Source organism: Artibeus jamaicensis, unplaced genomic scaffold (assembly GCF_021234435.1).
Source record: "Artibeus jamaicensis isolate MK-2021 breed Jamaican fruit bat unplaced genomic scaffold, CSHL_Jam_final contig_233, whole genome shotgun sequence".
NCBI classification, from domain to species: Eukaryota; Metazoa; Chordata; class Mammalia; order Chiroptera; family Phyllostomidae; genus Artibeus; species Artibeus jamaicensis.
The window spans coordinates 52,569,486-52,591,580 of NW_026521486.1; the positions used below are offsets into that span (position 1 = coordinate 52,569,486).

A 22,095-nucleotide genomic window follows, 5' to 3' on the forward strand; every position below is an offset into this window, starting at 1 on the left:
AACTCCCTAATTGGAATAGATAAAGGCTAAGCCCTTGCTTCTTCCAGATATTAAGCTTGTCACTGGGATTTTACCAGAAAATCAAATACCCTCCTTCCTAGCTGTTAGCGCTGGAGTTTGTTTTGTGTTGTTCTGTACTTTTCTCTTAGGCCCTCTGACTCTACTCTGATATTATTAGAAAGACTCCTAGGTAGTTTGGATGCTCTTCTTAGAGAGCTCCTAAAGACAACAGTGTGTGGGAGTTGAGGGGTGGGGTGGGGATAGCTTTGGGGATAATATAAGGCAATAGAAGGTATTCTTAACCTGAGGCGGCTGGGTCAGAGGCCAAGGAACAGAAGACTAGGGGAAAACTGAACTTCATCAAAACTCTTCCCTAGCCGTGGCTGGTAGCTCAGTGGATTGACCGTGGGCCTGCAAACCACATGATCGCGGTTCAATTCCCAGTCAGGGCACATGCCTGGGTTGCAGGCCAGTTCCCAGCAAGGGACTCATGAGAGGCAACCATACATTGATATTTCTCTCCTTCTCTCCATCTCTCCTTCCCTTCCCCTCTAAAGATAAATAAATAAAATCTTAAAAAAACAAAACAAAAAAAACCCCTCTTCCCTATTGTGAAATCCCTGAATTCAGTAAACTTCTCTTTCTCTTTTCTCATTTTGCAACCGTTTGTCCTTAATGGAGAACTGCAGACTCTGCTCCCTATATTCTTCCTTATCCTGGACGCTTTACCCCTTCGTCTCTTCTCCTCTCTCCTCTCTGGTCTCCAAAACTCTAATAAAAGAAAATGTGCTTTTACAAACTTACTGGGTCCTTACCTAAGTCCAACACAGTCTGGCACTTTCCTTTGTGTAGATTATTACTGTAGCCATTAACTTCCTGGTGACTTCGGTTTATCTAGTTAACACTTTCGTCGTCCTTTGATTTTTTTTTATTCTGTGGTGGAGCAGACTTTCTGCAAGGATGCTGGGGTGATCTGAGCGAGTCTGAGGGAAGAGGTAGCAGTGTTTGCCAAAGCAATCGTGGATAACAGGGGCCCAATGATAGCTCTTGGAATAGGCGTTGGGGTAGGATTCCGGCAGGAGTCGATAATCTTAAGGGCTAAAGAGATATAGCGCCTCCAAAAGGGAAAGCGTATTAAAGCAGTTAAATCAGGCGGATGACATCACGTGTTCTCCACCTGCCAATTGAAAATTAATATTCGCTTCCTCTGTTCCCCATGGAAACAGCCTCCTCCCACGGACCCTCCCTCCCCATTCAGTGAGAGGTTTTGCCATTTTATTGAGTGTTTCAACTGACAATCAAATACCTGCGCCTTGTGGCTGGACACTTTGCTTCCGGCTAAGCAAACTAGTACATCGATTGGTCAATACATCAATAGCTAGCATCCGGTAGTCCAATAATCACCATCCCCAGCGGGGTCTAATGAGGACGTAGGACCAATCAGCGGCGGCGTTGTTTTTTTGCGGCTCCACGTCGGCACCAACTGCTGGGCAAGATGGAGGCGCTGATTTTGGTAGGAGCCGGGGCAGCTAAGATGCTGTGATCTCCGGAGGGGCTGGGAGTCGGGGTTGAGCCTGACTGGGCCTGGGTAGAAAGGGGAATTCCAGGAAATCCTCGCTGACTGAGGGTTTGACTGGCCCCTGTAATAAGCGTGTGGCCTAGAGCAAGAGCTAAAGCCTCGGTTTAGAGTAGGAAGCTCTGCCGGGGAGAGGGCAGAGTGGGTGGGAAGTTGAAGGGAGCAGCACATGGAGTCCTTAGGACGCAAAGGATCATAAGCATACTGACTTGGGGTCTTTCAGGTTCTCTCAATTCTAAGCACTGTAGATGATATCCTGATTTGAATTTCCCCAAACCTCCAAGTTCGCCCCAGATTTTAGCAGTAGGTTGCAGGTGTTGCAGGCTTCTACTGTTGGTTGTCACAATTTGACTCCCCGCTAATAATTGCCACATTCCTTCAAAAACTTTTTCTTTTTACTTTAGTTTCTTGTTAATCCATTTTATATACATATGTCATGATAAAGAATTATTCCATCAAAGTTCTGGAATACCTGGTAGAGTTAGCATGGATTGTGAAATATTTTTCTAGACTCCTTATTATGCCCACTTAAACTTCAGGAATTCTCATAGGATCTAACTCTCTCCTGCTTATATGAGAATTTTGGTGGTAAAAGTGGTGTATTAGCTTCCTTGCCCAGATGATCTTTTTCGCTTGTTCAAACAAATGAAGCATTTTTACCCCTTTTTAAAAAAACGGACCAGAGAATTTCCCTCAAAAGTGCTTCACCTGTTTTGCAATTTGGAGATGTTAACAGATTGTGTGTAGGAATTTAGTTCCCAGCTCCTTCCTTAAAAATTGCTCTCTGGGCCTCTTTCTTGTCTTTTTCTTTCTTTCAGCTCTAATACATGTATGCATTCAAACCCTCATCCAGTAAAAGAGAATAACAGGTTTCCGTTTGCTTTTTTTCAAAATAGCGAAGGTAGAGATAGTTCCTTTTCATCATATGGGGTGGTCAAGTGCAGGTAGAAAGCTTAAAATTTGAGTAGTTTTTTTAAAAATAACATTTGAGTAGTTTTTAATGAGGTATTTTCTGCCTCAAGCAGTTAAATAATATTAACCAGTTAACAGATTGGAATAAGTTCTAGGGGATTGGTTTCTTCGGAAGTTTTTTTTTTTTTTAATTTTTTTAATTTATTTATCTTTATAAGGGAAGGGAAGGAGAAAGGGAGAGAACATCAATGTATGGTTGCCTTTCATGTGTCCCCTGCTGGGAATTGGCCTGCAGGGAACTGGTCTGCAACCCAGGCATGTGCCCTGACTGGGAATCGAACTGCTATTGTCTGGTTCGCAGGCCCACGCTCAATCCACTGAGCTACACCAGCCAGGGCTGGAAGTTTTTAGAAATATCTAGATTTCCCTATATTTGTTTATAGAAGGGAGCCTGTTTACAGGTAAAGGACTGAGGGAGATGATACTTTGGGAATCTGTGTATGTGGTGAGTTGAGGGGCTTATATGTAAAGTCTGTCTCACATTTTCTCTTACCTCAGTTACCTGTCTCTGCTTCCTCAGTGAAGTGTGTTTCAACCCCCTTCTCTCTTACATCCATTTTAATCTGTACCTAAGATGCCACATTCACAGATCCCTGCTAACCTGGTCAGGTACTTCACTCCTGAACTTTGCTATAAGAACTGTACTGATTCTACATCATGATGAATCTGTGTGGTGGGGTTAGGGGAAACTAAGGTATAGGGAAAAGGACTTGCTCGAGAAAGTACATTGTCAACATCAGATTAGATTTTTATTTCTAATCCCCGACTAATTCACATATTACCTCATTATCACCTTCCGCCTCTTCAGTATACAAAATTGTACTTTGACCATCAGTTGTATAAAGTTTCTACTGAAGACAAAGTACCAACAGTTATCAATTCTTGTGCTGATCTCCAGAGTTCTCACGATATTAAAGTAGTATTCTCATTTGTCTCATCTGTGTCAGCTCTTTCTAACTTTTATTTTTCTCTTTACAATTTCAATATATTTTAGGCTCCCAATTAAGAATTTATATACCTTTCTCACAATTTTAGCCTTTCTCAGCTGGAGTTCAGGAGAAAAATGAATCCCTAATGACCTAAGGTATTCATTATGTAATGAACCAACTTCCCAGTATCCACAATGGCACTGGTTTTGTACCATCTTTTGGAAAAGTGAGAAAACAGTCCCATAAAAAAATTTTCAACATTCAGTGGTTCAGATGAAGAACGCTAGTTCAGAATTAAGTAATAATTCATAGGTTTTTCATTCTCACTACCTTCACATACTGGCTTACAAAATTTAGCTCCAATTCAGAATCACCCTTCCTCACTGCTTTTACTCTCTTCACCTTGTTTTGTCTTCAGCAGCATCTCTGGATTCTTGGGTCACCATCTTCATTATGAAAAATGTGAAGAATCCTTGGAGCTTACTTTAGCTCTCTATTGAACTAAAGAGTTAACTGTAACTGGATGGAATTTAACAAGCCACTCCTTAGAAAGGGAGACAATGCTAAAGTTCCTTTAGGCTTTCTCCTCTCACAGTTTTATTACCTGATTTGGCTGGATCCCTGGGGAAATCTGAGCAAAGCATATTCAATTCTCATGTCTACAAGGTGCATAGACATAGAACATTGAGAAGAATGGCAGGGTAAACTAGAGGAGCTCAAGAAGAACCATCAGAGCTGGCTGGTGTAGCTCAGTGGGTTAAGCACTGGCCTGCGAACCAAACAACCGCAGTTCAATTCCCAGTCAGAGCACATGCCTGGGTTGCAGGCCAGTTCCCAGCAGGGGGCTCAAGAGAGACAACCATACATTGATACTTCTCTCCCTCTCTGTTTCCCTTACCCTCTAAAGATAAATAATATCTTTTGAAAAATCCATTCCTTAAAAAAAAAAAAAAGAATCATCAGTTGGAATTTGATCTTATTATGGGTATATCTAAATATCAGTAGGTTCCCTTCATTTAAGGATTTTACAGTTGGTCACATTTCTTTCTTAAATTAAGTAGTCTAGCCCTCAACCACATGTGTCTAAATTTTCTCAGGTCTTTTTGTAGTGTCTAAGGAAAGGGATTCCTTCTGTTTCCAGTACTTAATATGTTTAAGATGCTCCCAGCACGCATCTTCAGACTTAGCTTCCTCTCTCTTGCTGTTTTCTGCTGAATATACCTTCCTTGTGAATGGAGAGGGAGATCTGCAGGTCACCATTCTCCATTCATCTTTTTTAAATTGCTTTTACTTTTTTTTTTAATCCTCATCCAAGGACATTTTTATTTGCTTTTTTGGAGACAGAGAGGAAGGGAGAGAGAAGCATTGATGCAAGAGAAGCATTGATGCAAGAGAAGCATTGATTGGCAGCCTTTGCACTCACCCAGACCAGGGATCATGCATGCCTGGACTGGGGATGAACCTGCAACCCAGGCAGGTGCCCTGACTGGGAATTGAACCCACAGCCTTTTGGTTATGAGACAACACTCCAAGCGCTGAGCCACGTGGGCCAGGGCTAATTGATTTTTTTTTTAATTTTTTAAAAAGATTTTATTTGTTTATCTTTAGAGGGGAAGGGAAGGAGAGAGGGAGAGAAACATCAATGTATGGTTGCCTTCGTGCATCCCCTGCTGGGGACTGGCCTGCAAGGAACCGGCCTGCAACCCAGACATGTGCCCTGACTGGGAATCGAACCGAGATTGTCTGGTTCGCAGGCCCACGCTCAATCCACTGAGCTATACCATCCAGGTAATTGATTTTTTAGAGAGAGAGAAAAACATCATTGGTTTGTTCCATTTATTTATGCATTCATTGGTTGCTTCTTGTATGTGTCTTGACTAGAGATTGAACCTGCAACTGTGGTTTATTGGGATGATGCTGCAACCAACTGAGATACCTGGCCAAGACAACAACCTGTGGAATCTTAAAGATAATGGCTTATCCCCCTCCTCCCTTGGTTTACCTTTTTTTCCAAAGCTGAATTACTTTAGCAGTCCAGATCCTTAAATTCCCGAATAGATTTCATGTTTACTAATCTCTGGATTCACTTTCAGAGTGTTTTTTCAGTGCTTTATGGACCATACTTCTTATTTGTATCCTCTCTCTCCTTTTCATAACATTTTTATCCAAAAAAAAAAACAAAACTGTAACTAAGCCTCATTCAAACATCAGAGCATCTAAAGTGCACAAGAGTATGCATATAGAGAGAGAGGAGGAAACTGCAGATTACGTCAATGACTCTCTTAAAGGTTGATAACTGTTCTGAGGCTTTAGCTTACTGAATTATCTTAATGGGGCTTTTGTTAAATTCCTTTGGCACTAACAGTAGAGGTACTTGGCCTAAATGCCCCCTCCTCCTGCTCTGGGCAAAGGTATCAATTACATTAAGCCCCAAAAGCACTCCCATCTCATTCCTGGCAGTCCCTTGTGCCCCTCTCCCAGCTGCGTCCTTGCTGGTGCCTGGCCCCTCCATTTCGTTAGGAGAAGCAATCTCCTCGTTCCTGCACTGTGGAGATATATTTCTCAGCTAGGGCGCTAGCAGTGCCAGCGCTGCCCCCGGTGAGGTCCTTGGCAGCCATAAAAATTTTTATTGTGATTATGTTGGTGTCGGGGTGTCCATCTGGGTTATTGCACACCTAGTTTAATTGATTGAAGTTTAATTTATTGACACTTCAAATTAAATGATCAGAATAAACTGTGCTGCTACTCTGGCCAGCTTGTTTTAATGGTTGATTGCTGGAAGCAGACCTTGGCTTGAACTAAAACCCCTAAAGAGCAATTGACGCTGCTTCTAACTCTCCCCATGTCTTGCCCTCCAAGAAGACCTCGGTATAGATTTCCGACGTATTTATATATATTTTTTCCCTCTCCTTCACAGTGGTGGGAAAGAGTTGGTCCCTGGCAAGGTATAAATTATATCAAAGGTCTAAGGGAGCTGTCACATGGTCAAAAGAGGAGGAGGAGCCTCTACATGAAGAAAACCAAACCTTTGAGAAGCCAGGTCTTCCCTGGGAGGTAGAGGATGAATGCAATATCCAAATGCTCGAGGGAGCACAGTGACAGATTTAGGGTCTTTTTCATCTAGATATTTGCTACTGTTCTTTACTCCATTGATACAACTTGATTAGTAGGATATTGACAAACAAACTAGTTATGGAAAGGGAACTAAGAAAGCAAGTAAGGGGTAGAACAAAAATAAAGAATCAGTGGCTAACTATCCATTTATGCCAGAATAATTTGGAAGATGTAGGCACAGTGCCCACAGGCAGCCAATGAAGATGGTTTGGGAGGTTAAGTCCCTGAACATTTTAAGATGTCCCTACTCTCAAGGGCCCACACACATTCTGCATCTCCTGATTCTGCACTGAGTAGGCTTTCTCCGAGGTAGATAATGAGAGTTCTGTCTTTAGATTTCCTAGCCTGTGTCATCTCTTCTGGTATTTGACCACCCATCTCTTCAGGAAATCTTAACTGTTGTATAACCCGAGTCTTAAATGCTGCAGATGAAGCTTTTTTATTTGGCTTTTTGATTTTCCCACTATTGAGGCAAATAATCTCCACTCACAGCTAGTTGGCTTGTCTACTGATTTTTTCCCTTCTTTTCTCTTATTTGTGTAGTTTTTAGAGGGAGACTGAAACTAGGAGAGAGGCTAGCAATTCTTCCTCAAAGGTGAATTTGGGGAGCAAATAGATTGAAAGATGAACACAGAGGCTATCAATTCAGTCTTTTAAAGACTAGCTTTTTGTTTTCAGGAGCAGATGTGGGGGGAGAGGGGAGTTGGGAGTAAATTGGGATACAGATCATGACCAAGGACTCATCAGAAATTGATCTGTCCCCATTTGATTTTTCCCTTTGCTGAGTGATATTTAAATGAGGGCTCCTGAATTACCAGACTGGGAAGGCAGAATGTTCTAATGTTGTTCCCAAGCCTCAGGTGGAGAGTACTTGGATTTCTGCTTGTTCAGTTAATTTCTCTTCCCAATAAGTGCTGCTTGCTTTGTCCCACATTTCTGTAATTGTTTTACTTCTATAATAGTTGAAGAATTAGGGGCTCTGTGACCTTTGGACATAAAATTCTTTAGCAAACTGGCTTTCTGAATTTTAATAAAGGACCTGAGACTTTGCATTCCTGAAGAGCCAGGGGCTTGGTTATCTTTGTCCTATCTCACAGCCACCAAATTTAGTCATTGAAAGCTGGCGGGGTGTGGTGCTGACCTTTTCTCCCCCTGGTGGCTGTGTTAGTTTTCTCAGTCATAGTTATTAATTTATGAAAGCTACACACACACATGCACACACACATTTATTGAGGCCATTACTTGGTGCCAGGCAGAGAAAAGGGGTGATTTACAAAAGTATCACTCATTTCTCCTTTTTCATTTCCTCCCCATACCATCTTATTATCTTCAGAAAGAATGTCATTTAATTCTAAACCTAGGTCGATAAACTTCTTCAAATCATAACAATTTGTGAATGTGTATTTTTCTGATAACAAGGTCCATAAATTTCATAAGCTTTCAAAGGGGTCTGCTGTACTTCAAAAAAGATACTAACATAACTGATCTAGCTCAGGCCTTTCATTTCTCCAGCGACGAAGCTTAGTCCTAGAGAAAGAACTTGAGGTAATGACTGATCCAGACTATAACACAAGGATTTTTTAGGAGTTAGAGACATTTTCTCCCGTAGTGTCAGAATTCTTGGTGTTTGTGTATTCATGTTTTGTATCTATGTCAGAAAGAAAGATTATTTCTAGGTATCTCTTCTGCTCTCAGTTCTTCCTTGCCAAAATGTGTTTGGTTTCCTCTGTATAACCAATATTTGGTCTCATGTCATCCAGTTCAGTGGCACCTGTGGCTCCTGTTCTTTCCTGAGCTGTGCTGCTTGAATCTAAGAAAGCCCCTGGATAGCATGTGAAAACAGCTTTCCCCGTCAAAAGTGTTTACCTAATTCTTTTCTGTATTAGGTAAACCTAATCTGAAGCCCCTAGGCTTGTGGCTGGCAAATTGGGGCCCTCAACCCCAAATGAGCTTTTCATTTTTAAGAAGTTGGCACAGAATGAGAGAGCATATACCTGCCTAGGTCTTGTGGAGCAGGGATTAATATCTAGTAATTTCTCTTTCTAGTTTTTACTGTCTGGGCTTTATTTTATAGATAAGGTTGAGGGAAGAGCCTCTTGTTTCTTGTTGATCAAGTCTATTGCCAAGCCATGGTACTACCTCTTTGGCATGACCATAAAGATTTTTCAGTGGGAAATAAACTTTCTAGGAATCTCAACCAGATTCTTACTTGTGCCCTCTCAGCTCCATGGATGGCATCCCCTACTTCACAAAGTCTTGTTGGTCACTCTCCAAATGAATCAAATGAAGTTATTAGTCACAGCCCCCAAATATCCTGTCTACCTGCACCAAACACTCCTTCAGTCCTCTTCTGATGGCATATCATCATCTTATCCCAAAGTGTTCTCTTACTACATACTTATACACTGTGAACACGCTTAATTTAGTGCTTTTTCAGAGCCCATCTCTTCTAATTTGGCTTACAAGACATGCATAGAGAGCTTTTATCCAGAGCTGCTAGTTGCCTTTTTAATAGTTTGGCTAGTGACTGTAATCCTTAGGAAGCTGCAGGTCATCTGAAGGCCCACAGGGGGCAGCACTAGGAATGGCTCTTTCCCTCTAGTCCTCTGCTGGTGGAGGGCACACTGGGAAGTGGTTTTGTTTTGTTTTTTCACCAGGCTTCAGAATCTCCTGGTTGAGATCAAGACTTCTTTGCAGCAGACTGTTTGCTTGTTCAGTGTTGTTTCAGCTTTCTTTAGGAGTTCAGTCTTGGTTTTTCTTGATAATAAAAATGTACGTGAAAATCTATCTGAGCCACCTGACCTCCCACAAACTAATCTGCCTACACATAATTTCCAGGCACCATTAGCATTTGAGGTGAAGTTCTGTTATACACTCAGGCTGTGGCTCTCTGAAAGTCAGTGCATCACAGAACTTTGTCTCGAAAGCTTTCTAGCAACTACCCATTCGGGAATGGGAGGGAAGAGTAGACCTTTTAAATCCCTTGAACACATCCCTAAACTTGTAGGGTCTTTCTCAATAACCAGCATTTTAATGTGTTTGCAGGTCAAGTCTAGTCCATTGTCCAAGAAGCCCATTTCTCAATAGCTGGGAGTTATTTATAAACTTGCCCTTTGCAAAAACTTAAAAATGAAATTACATTATCAGTAATGGCTTCTGGGGCCTTTAAACTGGCTGGTTTTATGGTCAGAGGAATTCCTGACCCTCCCCACTCCTGAGAAGTAAAGGCCCCAGGCTGAAGTAAAACCAGCTGCACTCAGGAGGTGGCAGGAGAAGTAAAAGAGAAGCTGCTGGCTCCACTTGTAGCAGAATAGAGAATTAAAACAGCATTCAAGCTCTTGCCTAAATTCTCAGCTTTATTTAATGTAGTTATTCTTTTGGAATTTGAAATGACCAGCCTTTTGTCTAGTGCCTTCTTACCCCTTTCAGAGCCATAATAAAACATCTCCTTGCCTTCCTTTGCCTGTCTTTTACCCTTTCCAGGAAAATCCAATATTTTTTATTTTGGAAGTTTTCTTAATAACATCTAAAAAGCTAGTGAAAAGAGCCAGGAACAGAACTCAGAAATCTGTTTCTCTTTTTTGCCACCTGTTTTAGGCACTCACACATTGTTGGCCACAAAGGACACATTGTTTGACTCTCCTAATTGGCATGTAGCTGGAGTGGCTTTTCTTTGGGATCCCATTCTTTCTAGGTATGCCAGACTCTGTGACTGTAAGAACTAGTTACCTATGCCAGCTCAATGCCCAGTTTAAACTGTGAGGTAGCTCTCTAAGTTTGCTGTGAATGTGGATAGAGGAACAGAGTCAAAGGTTTCCAGGGAAAAGATTGTGGGGGGGAAATATTCTGTATCTTCTTCCCTGTGGACTTTTTTTTCTCTGTTTAGGAAACTCTTTCCCATTGTGTTCTCTCTTTTGGGGAATTGAGGATCCATGTCACTTACTTTATGGGAAGATCTTTCCCAACCTACTTTATGGGAAGATCTTTCTGTGGGGATTTAGGAGTTAGGAAAACTGCTTTTATTTGTGACCTAGTAGGCAAGAATGTAGAGACTTCTGTCTGCTAGACATAGAGTTCTTTGAGAGAAGAATTGGTCATGCCTTGTTTATTCCAGAGAGTAATATATAGAGTGGACATCTCTAAGGAGTGTTTATCAGAGGAGAGATAAGTTGGTAGTAAGTAATGTCACCCAAAGTGGCCATACTAGATAATCTACCTATATGTGGAAGTCTAATTATAAGAGGGTCTCCTAGGTATATACTATATCAAAACATTTTTACTTTATTCTGAAACTGTAGTCTCATAATCATTCAACAAATAGAGAGTTTAGTATGGTTAGGCATTGCTCTGGACATTTGGGATAAATCAATGAACAAAATGTAAAAATTACTCTCCTTAAGAATTTAAGTGAGGAAAGCTTACATTCTTCACCTTGTTGTCCAAAGACTGGGTTTCCTCTACTCTCATTTTTAACTCCCTGAGCTAGGATTGGTTCTTTATATGGAACCATAAACCTTATGGAGCCTCATGGGACAATTTACTTTCATAGACACTGAAGTTTCTGGATCCTTGGGAATGATTCTTTTCTCTTCACTCTTGGGTATTTATTAAACATAGGCTTGGAGAGTATATTCAGCTCCTGTGAGGACTGTGGGTTTCCTAAGCCAGGAAAGGGGGGTAGCAAAGCAACAGCCTTGTCCTTGTAGCACAGGGAAGAGATATCAGTGGGTAAGTAATATTGATTAGAAAGTCAGTGTGAGCCTGCAAACACCTATACATATACCACTGCCTCCCCTTCCTTCTTCTCCTGGTTAGCTGGTCCCATAGAAGTTGAAGGAGTAGAGGAGCTTTTTGCAAAGTGATAGTACTTTTTAGTTGTTTGAGTTTGTGTGTAACAAGGCAGAAACTGTGATTCCTTTATGAGAGTCAGTGTTCTCAAAGTTTGATTCTTGGTAGTGAAGAAACAACACCCCCGTCATCCCCTCTTTATCTCCAGGCCTCAGAGTGTTTCTTAGATGGATCCTCTTCTCACTGCTTCTTAGCTTCACCAAAATTTAGATTGGTTTTTGTTCTGGCAAGTTAAGTGGTGGTAGTTGGGGTATAGCAGAGGAATTGGGATCATAGGGGAAGTTTTGGGAGATAGGTGTCTCACTGGGCTCCATTGAGAACTGGTATGTGTGTACACGCACACACACACACTGACATTTCCCTCTGTGTTTATGGGTGGTTTAGGGAAGGTTTGCTTCATGCCTCTGCATTGCAACTGCATTGGGACTGCAGAAACTTCCAAGTACATTAGGGCATTCAGCCCTGTTTTCAAGTAGCCTTGTGCAGTGGCTATTAATTAATCTGGTCATATTCCATACTCACTTGTGCATGGGAGACCAGTGAGGGAGAATAATTTGGAAATAAAAGCATGACCTACCTTGGTTAAGCACTCTGTGGGTCTGGCCCAGAGAAACTGTCTGATGCTGCTTTGGAATCCTTTGTTAAAACGCCCCTCCTTCAATTCACTTCATTCACTATTTGGCCATTCTCAGTAGGAAATGTCAGTATCTAACCATGTTGGGATAGGGGATACACAGAGGCACCTCAGTGAGACTAGGAGAAAGTATCTAGTTTGCCAGTGGTGGCAGGAGGCTTCAGGACTGAAAGTGTGTTCATATCTCTTCAGGAACCTTCCCTGTATACTGTCAAAGCCATCCTGATTCTGGACAATGATGGAGATCGACTTTTTGCCAAGGTGAGATTCCCTTTCAAACTAGTTTAGAAGTAAGACAAAGACTTACTCTGAGATTTGAATCTTGGGACTGGTCCTATTAACTCATATTCCTTGATACTGTAATGATAAGAATTCTTCCATCTTGTCCATGCCTACTCCAGATTAAACCTAAACTGCTTCTGTCTCTTAGTTTCCCTGCTTCTCTACTTGCTGTCCTCAGACTTTGACCTCCTTTGTTACCAGCATTAGAACAGAGAAGAACTTGGGATCTAGATTTGAGATCCAGCCTGGTTATGCCCATCACTCCTGTCCCTTTCCCTTCTACCTTGTTACCTGTTTGGGTTTTTCTAGGGAAATTTCTCGTAGTTCCAGGGTTACAGCCCTAGGCCTGCAGTTACTACCAAACTTGTTCCTACTGGCTTTCTCAGTGTGATGTTTCTAACTTTGGATCGATTTAAAAAGAAGAGAAAGGACACCCCTCTGTTCTCCCTCTATATTTTCCCCCTCCTGTAGAAATTTTTTCTGTCCCTTGTGTGTTAACTATGGGCGAGTGTAGCATAAATCAATCAGCAGGTAGAGATTAGTTTAGAATTCACCAGCTGTTCCTCCTTGTAATTGGATGTAACTATGCAGGACACCTTTTGAAACAGTTATCCAGTTACTAAATGCCAGACCTGTCATAGGTCTTCAGCTGACTGCAACGGATTAGCCCCTAAAGAGCAGAGCGATTTAGCAGCCTCTCTCTCCACCCCCTTACCGGGGAGAGCTTGGGAGTGGGCTCAGCAATGTGCTAGATTGCCTCCTGCTTCTTTCAGTTGGCAGAAAAGAAAACTAAGCTCTGAGACAGCATTAAGGTAGGGTTTGCCCTTCTTTAGAGGAGGTTTTTGTAGCCTTTCTTAATTCCTCAGCTTCATTCAGTGAATGAGGGTCTACAAGAAGTGTTCTGTGCTTTTACTGCCTTTTGTGTTCTGTAGCACTACTCCTTGACAGGGGGTAGCTTCTAGGAAACAATGAGAGTGGTCTCGGGATTGCTCTCCTAGAATAGAGACCAGGGCAGAACCTCATCATAGGATCGTAGGCCTCTGCTCTTACAGTCATAGAAATATGAGGTGGGGTTGCTCAGAGCTGGGTCCTTAAAAATTATTATTATTTAAAAAGAAGCCCTGGCTGGTATAGCTCAGTGGATTGAGCACGGGCCTGCAAGCCAGAGGATTGCGGTTCGATTCCCAATCAGGGCACATGTCTGGGTTGCAGGCCAGTTCCCAGCAGGGGACCCATGAAAGGCAACCATACATTGATATTTCTCTCCTTCTCTCCATCTCTCCTTCCCTTCCCCTCTAAAGATAAATAAATAAAATATTTTTAAAAAATAAATTAAAAAATTTTTAAATTATTTTTAGAGAGAGGGAGAGAAACATCAATATGTGGTTGCCTGTCACCCACCCTCCCTGCCCCGGGTTGCAGGGGACTTGGCCTGCAACCCAGGTATGTGCCCTGACTGGGAATCGATCCAGCAACCCTTTGGTTCACAGACCTGCACTCAATCCACTGAACCACAGCAGCCAGAACCTTAAAAATTACTTTCATATTCAGTTACTTCCTGCCCATTCCCTGCCTCTATAATTCTTCCTTCTTCATGTCAATATTTCTCCCTCACCCCATGCCTTGAAAGAGAGAAATCGAAGATCCAGAGTAAAGCATTTTAATGTTTTGAGCAAAAGTCACTAATCATTCTGGGCTCTGAGCTTTAGTGACCCTACCCTTCTCCTTTCCCTCTGACCAGTATTATGACGACACCTACCCCAGCGTAAAGGAGCAAAAAGCCTTTGAGAAGAACATTTTCAACAAGACCCATCGGACCGACAGTAGGTCATTTTCTTTTCACTATTCTCTGTGTTGGGGAGAACCGTGGTGGGAAGAGGGTGGCAGCAGGACTGCAGAGAAAGGATAAAATGACTCTCCCTCCTTTTCTCTTTTTTTCCTCCTCCCCTCATATAATAAACTCTTCAGAAATGTAATGGGGAGGTGAGTGTACCTCACGCGGGAATACTGTGCTGGAAGGTTGGCTGTTAGCTACCTGTCTAGTCTCTGGATTTATGAGCCTCACTTGACAAATTTAACTGCAGCTCTGCTTATTGTACCGCATCCATTAGGGCAGGTAAATGGAAGTCTGTAAAGGTGACCGCTCTGCATTTTCACCTCCGAAGGATCCACTAGTATCTTGTGTCTTATACAAGGAGGGAAATGAGGGTAGTTGGGGGGAGGGTGGTTAGAGAAAAAGATACATTTATACTTTCCAAGTTTATACTTACCTTCTGCTACTGCCTGAAAATAAAAAGCCGTTCAACTTCAATCTTTGGGGGTCATTTGACCTACATTATCTCAGCCCCAAACGGCTGGATACCAGGAGTTTATGGTAACTCCTTCTGTCCTACTTGTCTCAGGCCACCCACTGTTTCTGCCTTTTTTTGCCCTCAGGTGAAATTGCCCTCTTGGAAGGCCTAACAGTAGTATACAAAAGCAGTATTGATCTCTATTTCTATGTGATTGGCAGCTCCTATGAAAATGAGGTAAGAATCCCCACTCCTCTTTGCTGTCCCTGATTCCACTTCCTAAATCAGAGACATGACATAGTTAGTGGTTTTTGGCCTTAAGGAGTACCACATCCCTCTGGCTTCTGACTGAGCTAATGAAGTTGACAGAGATTCCTGCTGGCCACACAAAAATAGCCTAACAAATGAATCAACCTAGAATAGAAGTTTTCCCAGATCTTTATTTATCTCCATATGGGAGACATACATGTGTGTGGTTTTTTAGAAAATTTATTGATGGATTTTGGGGGCAGGAGGGGAGGTTGAGAGAAAAACATTGATTTGCTGTTCTACTTATTTGTGTTCACCAGTTACTTCTTGTATGTGCCCTGACCAGGGATTGAACCTGCAACCTTAACATACCAGGACAATGCTCTACAACTGGGCTACCTAGCCAGGGCATACCACATGTGTTTGAATGCATAGTAATGTACCACATCAATGGCCTTCCCTTGGTAGTGTGTTTTAAGATGGATTTCTGAGGTATGGTTAGGGTTGGGGGTGGGGGGGTGATTGCTCCTGCTATGAAGGTTCCACACCTGACTGAGTTTGAGTCAGTTAGCCAACATTCTGGGTCATGTTGGCAGCCGTACGTTCTGAATGGGTATAGTCCTTGAGACTTGAGACTTATATACTTGAGAAGATTGGATGTAGTCCTAGCCTGTGTGCTCTGCACTGGAAAAACAATTTATCTGAGGTAGCAAGTTCTAGGAAGGAGAGTAGATAAGTAAAAATAAGCCCTCACATAATTTGAGGCAAAAGCAAAAGTTTGAGAGACTCAACTCTTATTGAGCTCTTATTGCTATAAGTACTTTGTAAAGTACATTGTCATTTAAACCATACAACACTTGTGTGAGTTATAGGCATTGGTGTCCTTGTTTTGTGGATGAGGAGCCATATGAAATTACTAGTATTTAACCACTGTTGAACTACAAAAGTGGCAGTTTTATGTGGTTCAACCTAATTTTCCCAGGGTTACACATCTAGAAAATGGCTCAGCTGGCATTTAAGCCCAGATCTGTCTGACTCTAAAGCCCATGCTCTTTTTACTGACTCTCTGACCTCAGCTATTGCTTGGTTAATGATTTCTCTAAGACATCGAGGTAGCACATACAGTTGGTAAATACATGTAGAGGACTATGACAGGGAAGTTCTGTTTGAACAGTCCGGTCAAAGAGAGACATCCAGTTGTGGGATCATGTGGCAGAATTTATTTCTCTAAGGAGCCATGGGTCCTCTTTCTGTTTCGTTCTCACTTCCACCTTATGCTTTTGGTCCTTTGTGAAAGCCTGTGTCTTTTGATGCTTAAAAAATTAAGGGTGTTATTTTCAGGTAGCAGCTTTCATGGCCTTGAACCTTTACCTTCTGCTTCTGTCTCCCAACAGCTGATGCTCATGGCTGTTTTGAACTGCCTCTTTGACTCATTGAGCCAGATGCTGAGGTGAGCAGTTCATTCTTGACATCTGTTTAGGAGAGAAAGTCACTATTTCAGGCCCAGGGGTTTGTGGGGAAGCAGAGGCTCCAGGGAGCTGATTTACCTTGAGAAGTTGGGCTTATTAGGAATAAGGAATTCATACTGATGGGGAGGACTGGATGGAGGGAAGAGTATGTCTCTCGGGAATAGTTCTGAAAAAAGGGATTGGGAGGTAGCAGAATCTTCACCTTTGTGTCTACTCTATTCCCCATTACCTCTGTCAGAGTTCTAAGCACCCTGAAAATGCTTTCCTGGACTTCATTCTTTATGTTAGAGAGAGGAAAGGGGCAAGCATAGGAAACTGTCCTATAAAAAATCAGTACCTTAGGAATGGAGAAAACGCTCCCAATTTTTCACTTCTAGCTCTTCCCTTCTGTAGAACAGGAAGAATTTGCCATTTACCCTCTCCCCCGCTTTCACCACCCCACCAGTCCTCTGCTTCTCATGTAGATGGGCAGTAGAGAAAGTATAAGATACTTTTCCTGAAAACATACAGGGCTCTGAACCTCGTTCCCCCATAGCAGCTCCCTAGTGAACTCAGCACAGCCAGCCATCCGGAGCAGAACAGCAGACATTCTCAGCTCCACAAAATCAGCAGGGTGAATGGCTCAGATTTCCTCAGGAAGGGGATGATTTATTTCTTAGCCAGGTGAATGAATAGACTTCGTTTCGGGTAATCTAGTGAAAGAGTCAAACTGATGGATGTGACTGGCCACAAGCACCAACCACAAGATCTGAGGCTGGGGAAATGGGTCTGACTGTTCCCAGCCCCGTTGTTGGGCTTCTTTTCAAGACCTGAACAGGGCTGGTGAGGGAGGGGGAGCAGGGGGAGCAGAGGTAACTGCCCCTATCCTAAGGGGGAGGGAGGAGGAGCTTAGGAGTTTTGTCGGTCAGAGCTCGGGTGTAAGTGGACTTTGTACTCAATCCCTCCCCACCTCCTAACACCTCCAGGTTGAGTTTTAGCTCTGTTTATTTCCTTTTTACCATCTACTGATGTCGGCACTTATGAGAAATGTCATGAGCAGCATCATGGCAGGTAGGAAAGAAACAACAGCTCTGGATAATCGACCCCTGAGAACTTAACTGTATTTTTTTTTTCTTTAAGATTTTATTTGTTCACTTTTAGAGAGAAGGGGAAGGAGGGAGAGAAACATCAGTGTATGGATTCCTCTCCTGAGCCCTCTACTGGAGAACTGGCCTGCAACCCAGGCATATGCAACACCCATGACTGGGAATTGAACTGGCTACCCTTTGGTTTGCAGGCTGGCACTCAATCCACTGAACCAAACCAGCCAGGGTTTTGTTTTTGTTTTTTTTAACTGCATTTTTTAAATCTCTTTCCTGACATTCCTGATCCTTTCCCAGCAAACAGAAGTAGGAAGGTGTTTAGAGTGGATTAACTAAAAAGGAATTAATTACCTTATTTACTTTTAAAAAATATTTTATTCATTTATTTTTAGAGAGGGAAGGGAGAAAGAAAGGGAAACCGCAACATGTGGTTACTTCTCACATGCCCCCTACTGGGGACCTGGCCTGAAACAGAGGCATGTGCCCTAGACTGGGAATCGAACTGATGACCCTTTGGTTCACAGGCCAGCACTCAATCCACTGAGCCACACCAGCCAGGGCACCTTACTTACTTTTTTGTGTAGTTGGTGGAGACATTTATTGCTCTAGTGTAGGTTCCCAACTTAGACAATGACCTAGGATTCCTTTCACACATGAACTGTTTCTCCCCCCACCCCTTGGGGACTCAGGAAAAATGTAGAAAAGCGATCGCTGCTGGAGAACATGGAGGGGCTTTTCCTGGCTGTGGATGAAATCGTAGATGGAGGGTGAGTTCTCTGATTTGCCTGGACCTCTCTGAATCTAGAGTGTGTATTGGAGTGGGAGGAGGTAACTGCCCCTATCCTAAGGCAAGTGGACTGAGTGGCTAGAGTTTTCCCACAGTAAGTTGGTTTTTCAGGAGAGAGTGACTGATAATCTCTTCTTTGTCTTTGTAGGGTGATCCTAGAAAGCGATCCCCAGCAAGTGGTACACCGGGTGGCATTAAGGGTAAGCAAGAGGGTTCATTTATATCCCTTCATCTACTCACTCTCCAGAGCCAGACTTGCTGATTGTATCTAAGTGTTCGAATTTGTAAAATACATACAATCTTATCCTTTTTCAAATTCTCATTGTCCCAAAGACAGAAGCAGAGGAACGTTATTTCTGCCCCTAAACTAGTACCTAAAATCTCATACAGTCTTTGCATAGAGTACACATTTAATATGTACTTATTGAAGCAATGATATAATAAAAGAAATTTTAATATTGCTGGTCCTGAAACTTTAGGAACTTGAAGTTGGCTTATTCTTCCTTTGGGGATGGATCACAGTCATTTGAGGCAGAGTAGTGTTTTCCTTGTCTTTTAAGGTCTTACAAAACTGAGGAAACTACCTCTCCAGAAAGTACTTATCTGCTAGAATTTCAGTCCTCTTTGGTGCTAGTAATATCAGAAAGGGGCCTCTGAGTTAATCGCAGAAGGCTCCAAATCTGTGGAGAGAGCCCACCAGCAAATTGTAGGGGTGCAGAGATGTCTGAGCAAAGCAGATCTCCCCATTCACAGAATGTCCCAGTTCTGACCTCCAAAGAGTGAAGGCTGACAATGCTGGGTAATGGGAAATCTTCTCCCTTAACTGCTGTGGGCTCCATTTGCATAGTTTAATCTTCTTCTCTAACATATGTCTCTGTGTGGCAAGAGAGAGGGTCCTCCCCACCAACTCCCTCCTTCCCCTTCTCAGGCTGCTGTTGGCAGCAGTTTATTTCTTCAAATTAACATGCTGTCGTTACCCATCAGGCCTTGCGGGATCCATTAAACTATCCCTGGATCCCCCTCATTCTTTCCCTAGTGATATTGATATTCAGGGATGGTCTTCTCTGACTAGGGAATCAGGTCCCCCTGAGTTGTGGATCACATAACCTGATGATTACTTGGAATGAAATAAATCTTTTACATCCTCCTGTCTAAAATAGAGAATGGATGAAATGACCGTTTTTTGTTCATAGCCCCTCTGGCCAAGTATAATTGTGGCTGTACTAGTTCTTAAAAGTGACTGAGAGCTTGAAGGTATCTGTCCTTTGCTTTAGTTTAAAGGACCATCTCTTCTTTCTCTACTTCCAAACTTCAGTCAGGTCTTTTTCCACCTTTCTCCCACATTGAATGCTTTTTTCTCTGTGTATAGGGTGAAGACGTTCCCCTTACGGAGCAGACCGTGTCTCAGGTATAATTTTCTCCCTTCTTCCTTTCCAGATGGACTGGGTCATTAAAGAGGCTAGAATAGCATTCTATCCCAACCCACAAAGTCTGAATGAGACTAGAGACTGAAGACATTTCTTCCTGGTCTGCCAGGAAGGGCATTTGGCTACGCCCTAGCTCCCATCCCAGTTTCCTGTGAGCAGTGGCTGTCAGCCTTGGTGTGGACCCTTTAGACCCTCCCTGCCCGGTGCCTCATTTCAGTGATTTATTCTCCAGCAGAGGCTTGCTTTAAGCAGATGGTCTATGTGTGTGCATGTGCACGCATGCACACACGGGTGTGCACACGCATACACTGCCTAATTATTCAAATGAGGGCTAAGCTGGAAATGCATATTCTAGAATATGCAGGTTTTATAGATCCATCCCGCTACTTTGCAAATAGATTTGTCTACCTGACTGGGGAGGGAGGAGAGATTCTGTTTTCTACCCATTTGGAATTCTCACTAAGCAGTTAATCTGGCCTTGGCTGGTGTGGCTTACTGAACTGAGCGCCGGTCCTGTGGACTGAAAGGTTGCTGGTTCTATTAGTGGCCACGGCTGATTTCTGGGTTTTGGGCCAGGTCCCTGGCTGGGGGCCTGTAAGAGGCAACCAGTTGATGTTTCTCTCTCACATTGATGTTTCTCTCCCACTCTTTCTCTCTCTTTCCCCTCTCTCTAGATATAAATAAAATTTTTATTTAAAAAGTCTATCTGGATGTGGTAACATATACACATCCCTTTTAACATATGTCCAGTAATCCCCAGTTTTTTCTTTCCTCTCAGGCATATCTCTTCTCTCCTTATCCTCTCAAAGGATTTGAATTTTTTTGCAATTTCCCAAACTGACAATCCTCTAGGGCTTTAGAGAGCTTCTTTCCATTCCTCTGCCCTTGGAAATTTCCTATTTGCCATTCTTCTAAGGACAGAGAAGGCAAGTAGGGGAAGGAAAAGCCCCAATCCCAATCCTTATCCCCATCCTACCCTTCAGCAACCAAGCCCCTTAATGTTGCCCTTGTTTCTGCAGGTGCTGCAGTCAGCCAAAGAACAGATCAAGTGGTCACTCCTTCGGTGAAGACCCCACTGTTCCTGGCTCCTCATCCCCTGAAAAAATCCACATCTGCTGTGATTTCTCATCCAGTCCCCCAACTGATGCTCTCAGGGTCATCTTGGGGATCACAAGGGATCCTTACATCTCCATCCTGTCTGTGTTTGTCCCCCCAGACCTGTAGGTGCTTCCCATTCCTTCTCAGTTTTTTGAAGTTCTGGGAGTAAAGCTCCCAACAGATATGGATGCAGGGCACGGGAAGCACCTCTTCCTTTCTAGACTGGATTATGTTCCCTTCTCCTATCTTGAATATTTTCCTCTTAACTTCTGTGCCCTTTGCTGCAGCTACACTTAAGATCAAAGCAGGAGAAAGAATGTGCTGAGTATTTTTCTCCCTTTACCCTTACAGGGCCCTCACCCCACTAGTTCATATGTCCAGCAAGGGGAGGGAGAGAATTCTTTCCTATAGAATGCATAGGGGTGGTGGTGAGGAGAGGTATATCTAGTCTCAGCCACAGCCCCACTTACTGGCCTCAGTATTTTCTCCCTTCTTACTGCCCCGTCCTTCAGCCTTGGAAAAAAAGATTGGAACAGCTCATAGGCAGGGGACAGAGTGGAAGAAGCGGTAATTTAAATTTTATTGGATAGGGCTTATAAAATTCTGTATTTCAGTCACAGCTGCATTCTTTACCCTGATTCTGGCTTATAGTTTCAAAAGTGCTGTGGTCTGTAAGTGGTCATTGTGGCAAAGTCCATCTCTTGGTCTGGTACCTAAACTATACCTTCACAGCCGTGGGATCTTTGCCCAACTTGTCCTCCCTGTGTCTTAGAGGAAAGCCAGTCCCTGAACTAAAACTTCATTCTAGTCTTAGGAAGAAGAGTTTCGGCTTAGAGCTAGGGAGGGGGTGGAATTTATGACTTGGGCTTCTGGGCCCTCTCAGTCTTTTTGCTCTCCCCACATGCTTTTCACTTCTTTACCTTGGGTCTATAATCTCTGCCGCTTAACCCTATCCTTTCTTTGTCTCCATCCAGGTAGTAGGTCTAGGCTCTTCCCCTCCCTAGGTTGCTGAGAGAGGTGCCTTTCTTCACAAAACCTTCGGGATTTGGATTTCCCCAGGAAGAAGGAGGATGGAATGCCTACTCTTGGGTCTAATCTTTCCCCTTGACCCAAAAAACGCTCCACAAAAATGTCTCAAAAAACCTTCCTGAAACTTCTGCCCCACCTACTAATGACCAGTTCTCCATGACCGAAGTAGGGTGCATAACTGGGCATGTCTGAGGGGGCATTTTTGTGTAAGAGATGTATGGAGTCAGAAATAGCCTCCTTCATATACTTGCTCTGTGCAAAGAGGAATAAAAGATTTCTTTTTCCAAATTGCCTTTGTGTGATGTTTT

General features: G+C 42.9%; 1 protein-coding gene across 1 annotated transcript; it reads left to right on the forward strand.

Moving 5' to 3' along the window:
- Positions 1–1,406: 1,406 nt before the first annotated feature.
- COPZ1 (COPI coat complex subunit zeta 1) lies at positions 1,407–22,075 on the forward strand. The gene is made up of 9 exons (XM_037159658.2): positions 1,407–1,513; positions 12,266–12,334; positions 14,097–14,178; positions 14,792–14,883; positions 16,290–16,345; positions 18,136–18,213; positions 18,382–18,433; positions 19,603–19,641; positions 20,680–22,075. The coding sequence occupies exons 1-9, from the start codon at positions 1,496–1,498 to the stop codon at positions 20,725–20,727; spliced, it is 534 nt and encodes a 177-aa protein (XP_037015553.1). The 5' UTR covers positions 1,407–1,495; the 3' UTR covers positions 20,728–22,075.
- The last annotated feature ends 20 nt before the right edge of the window (positions 22,076–22,095 follow it).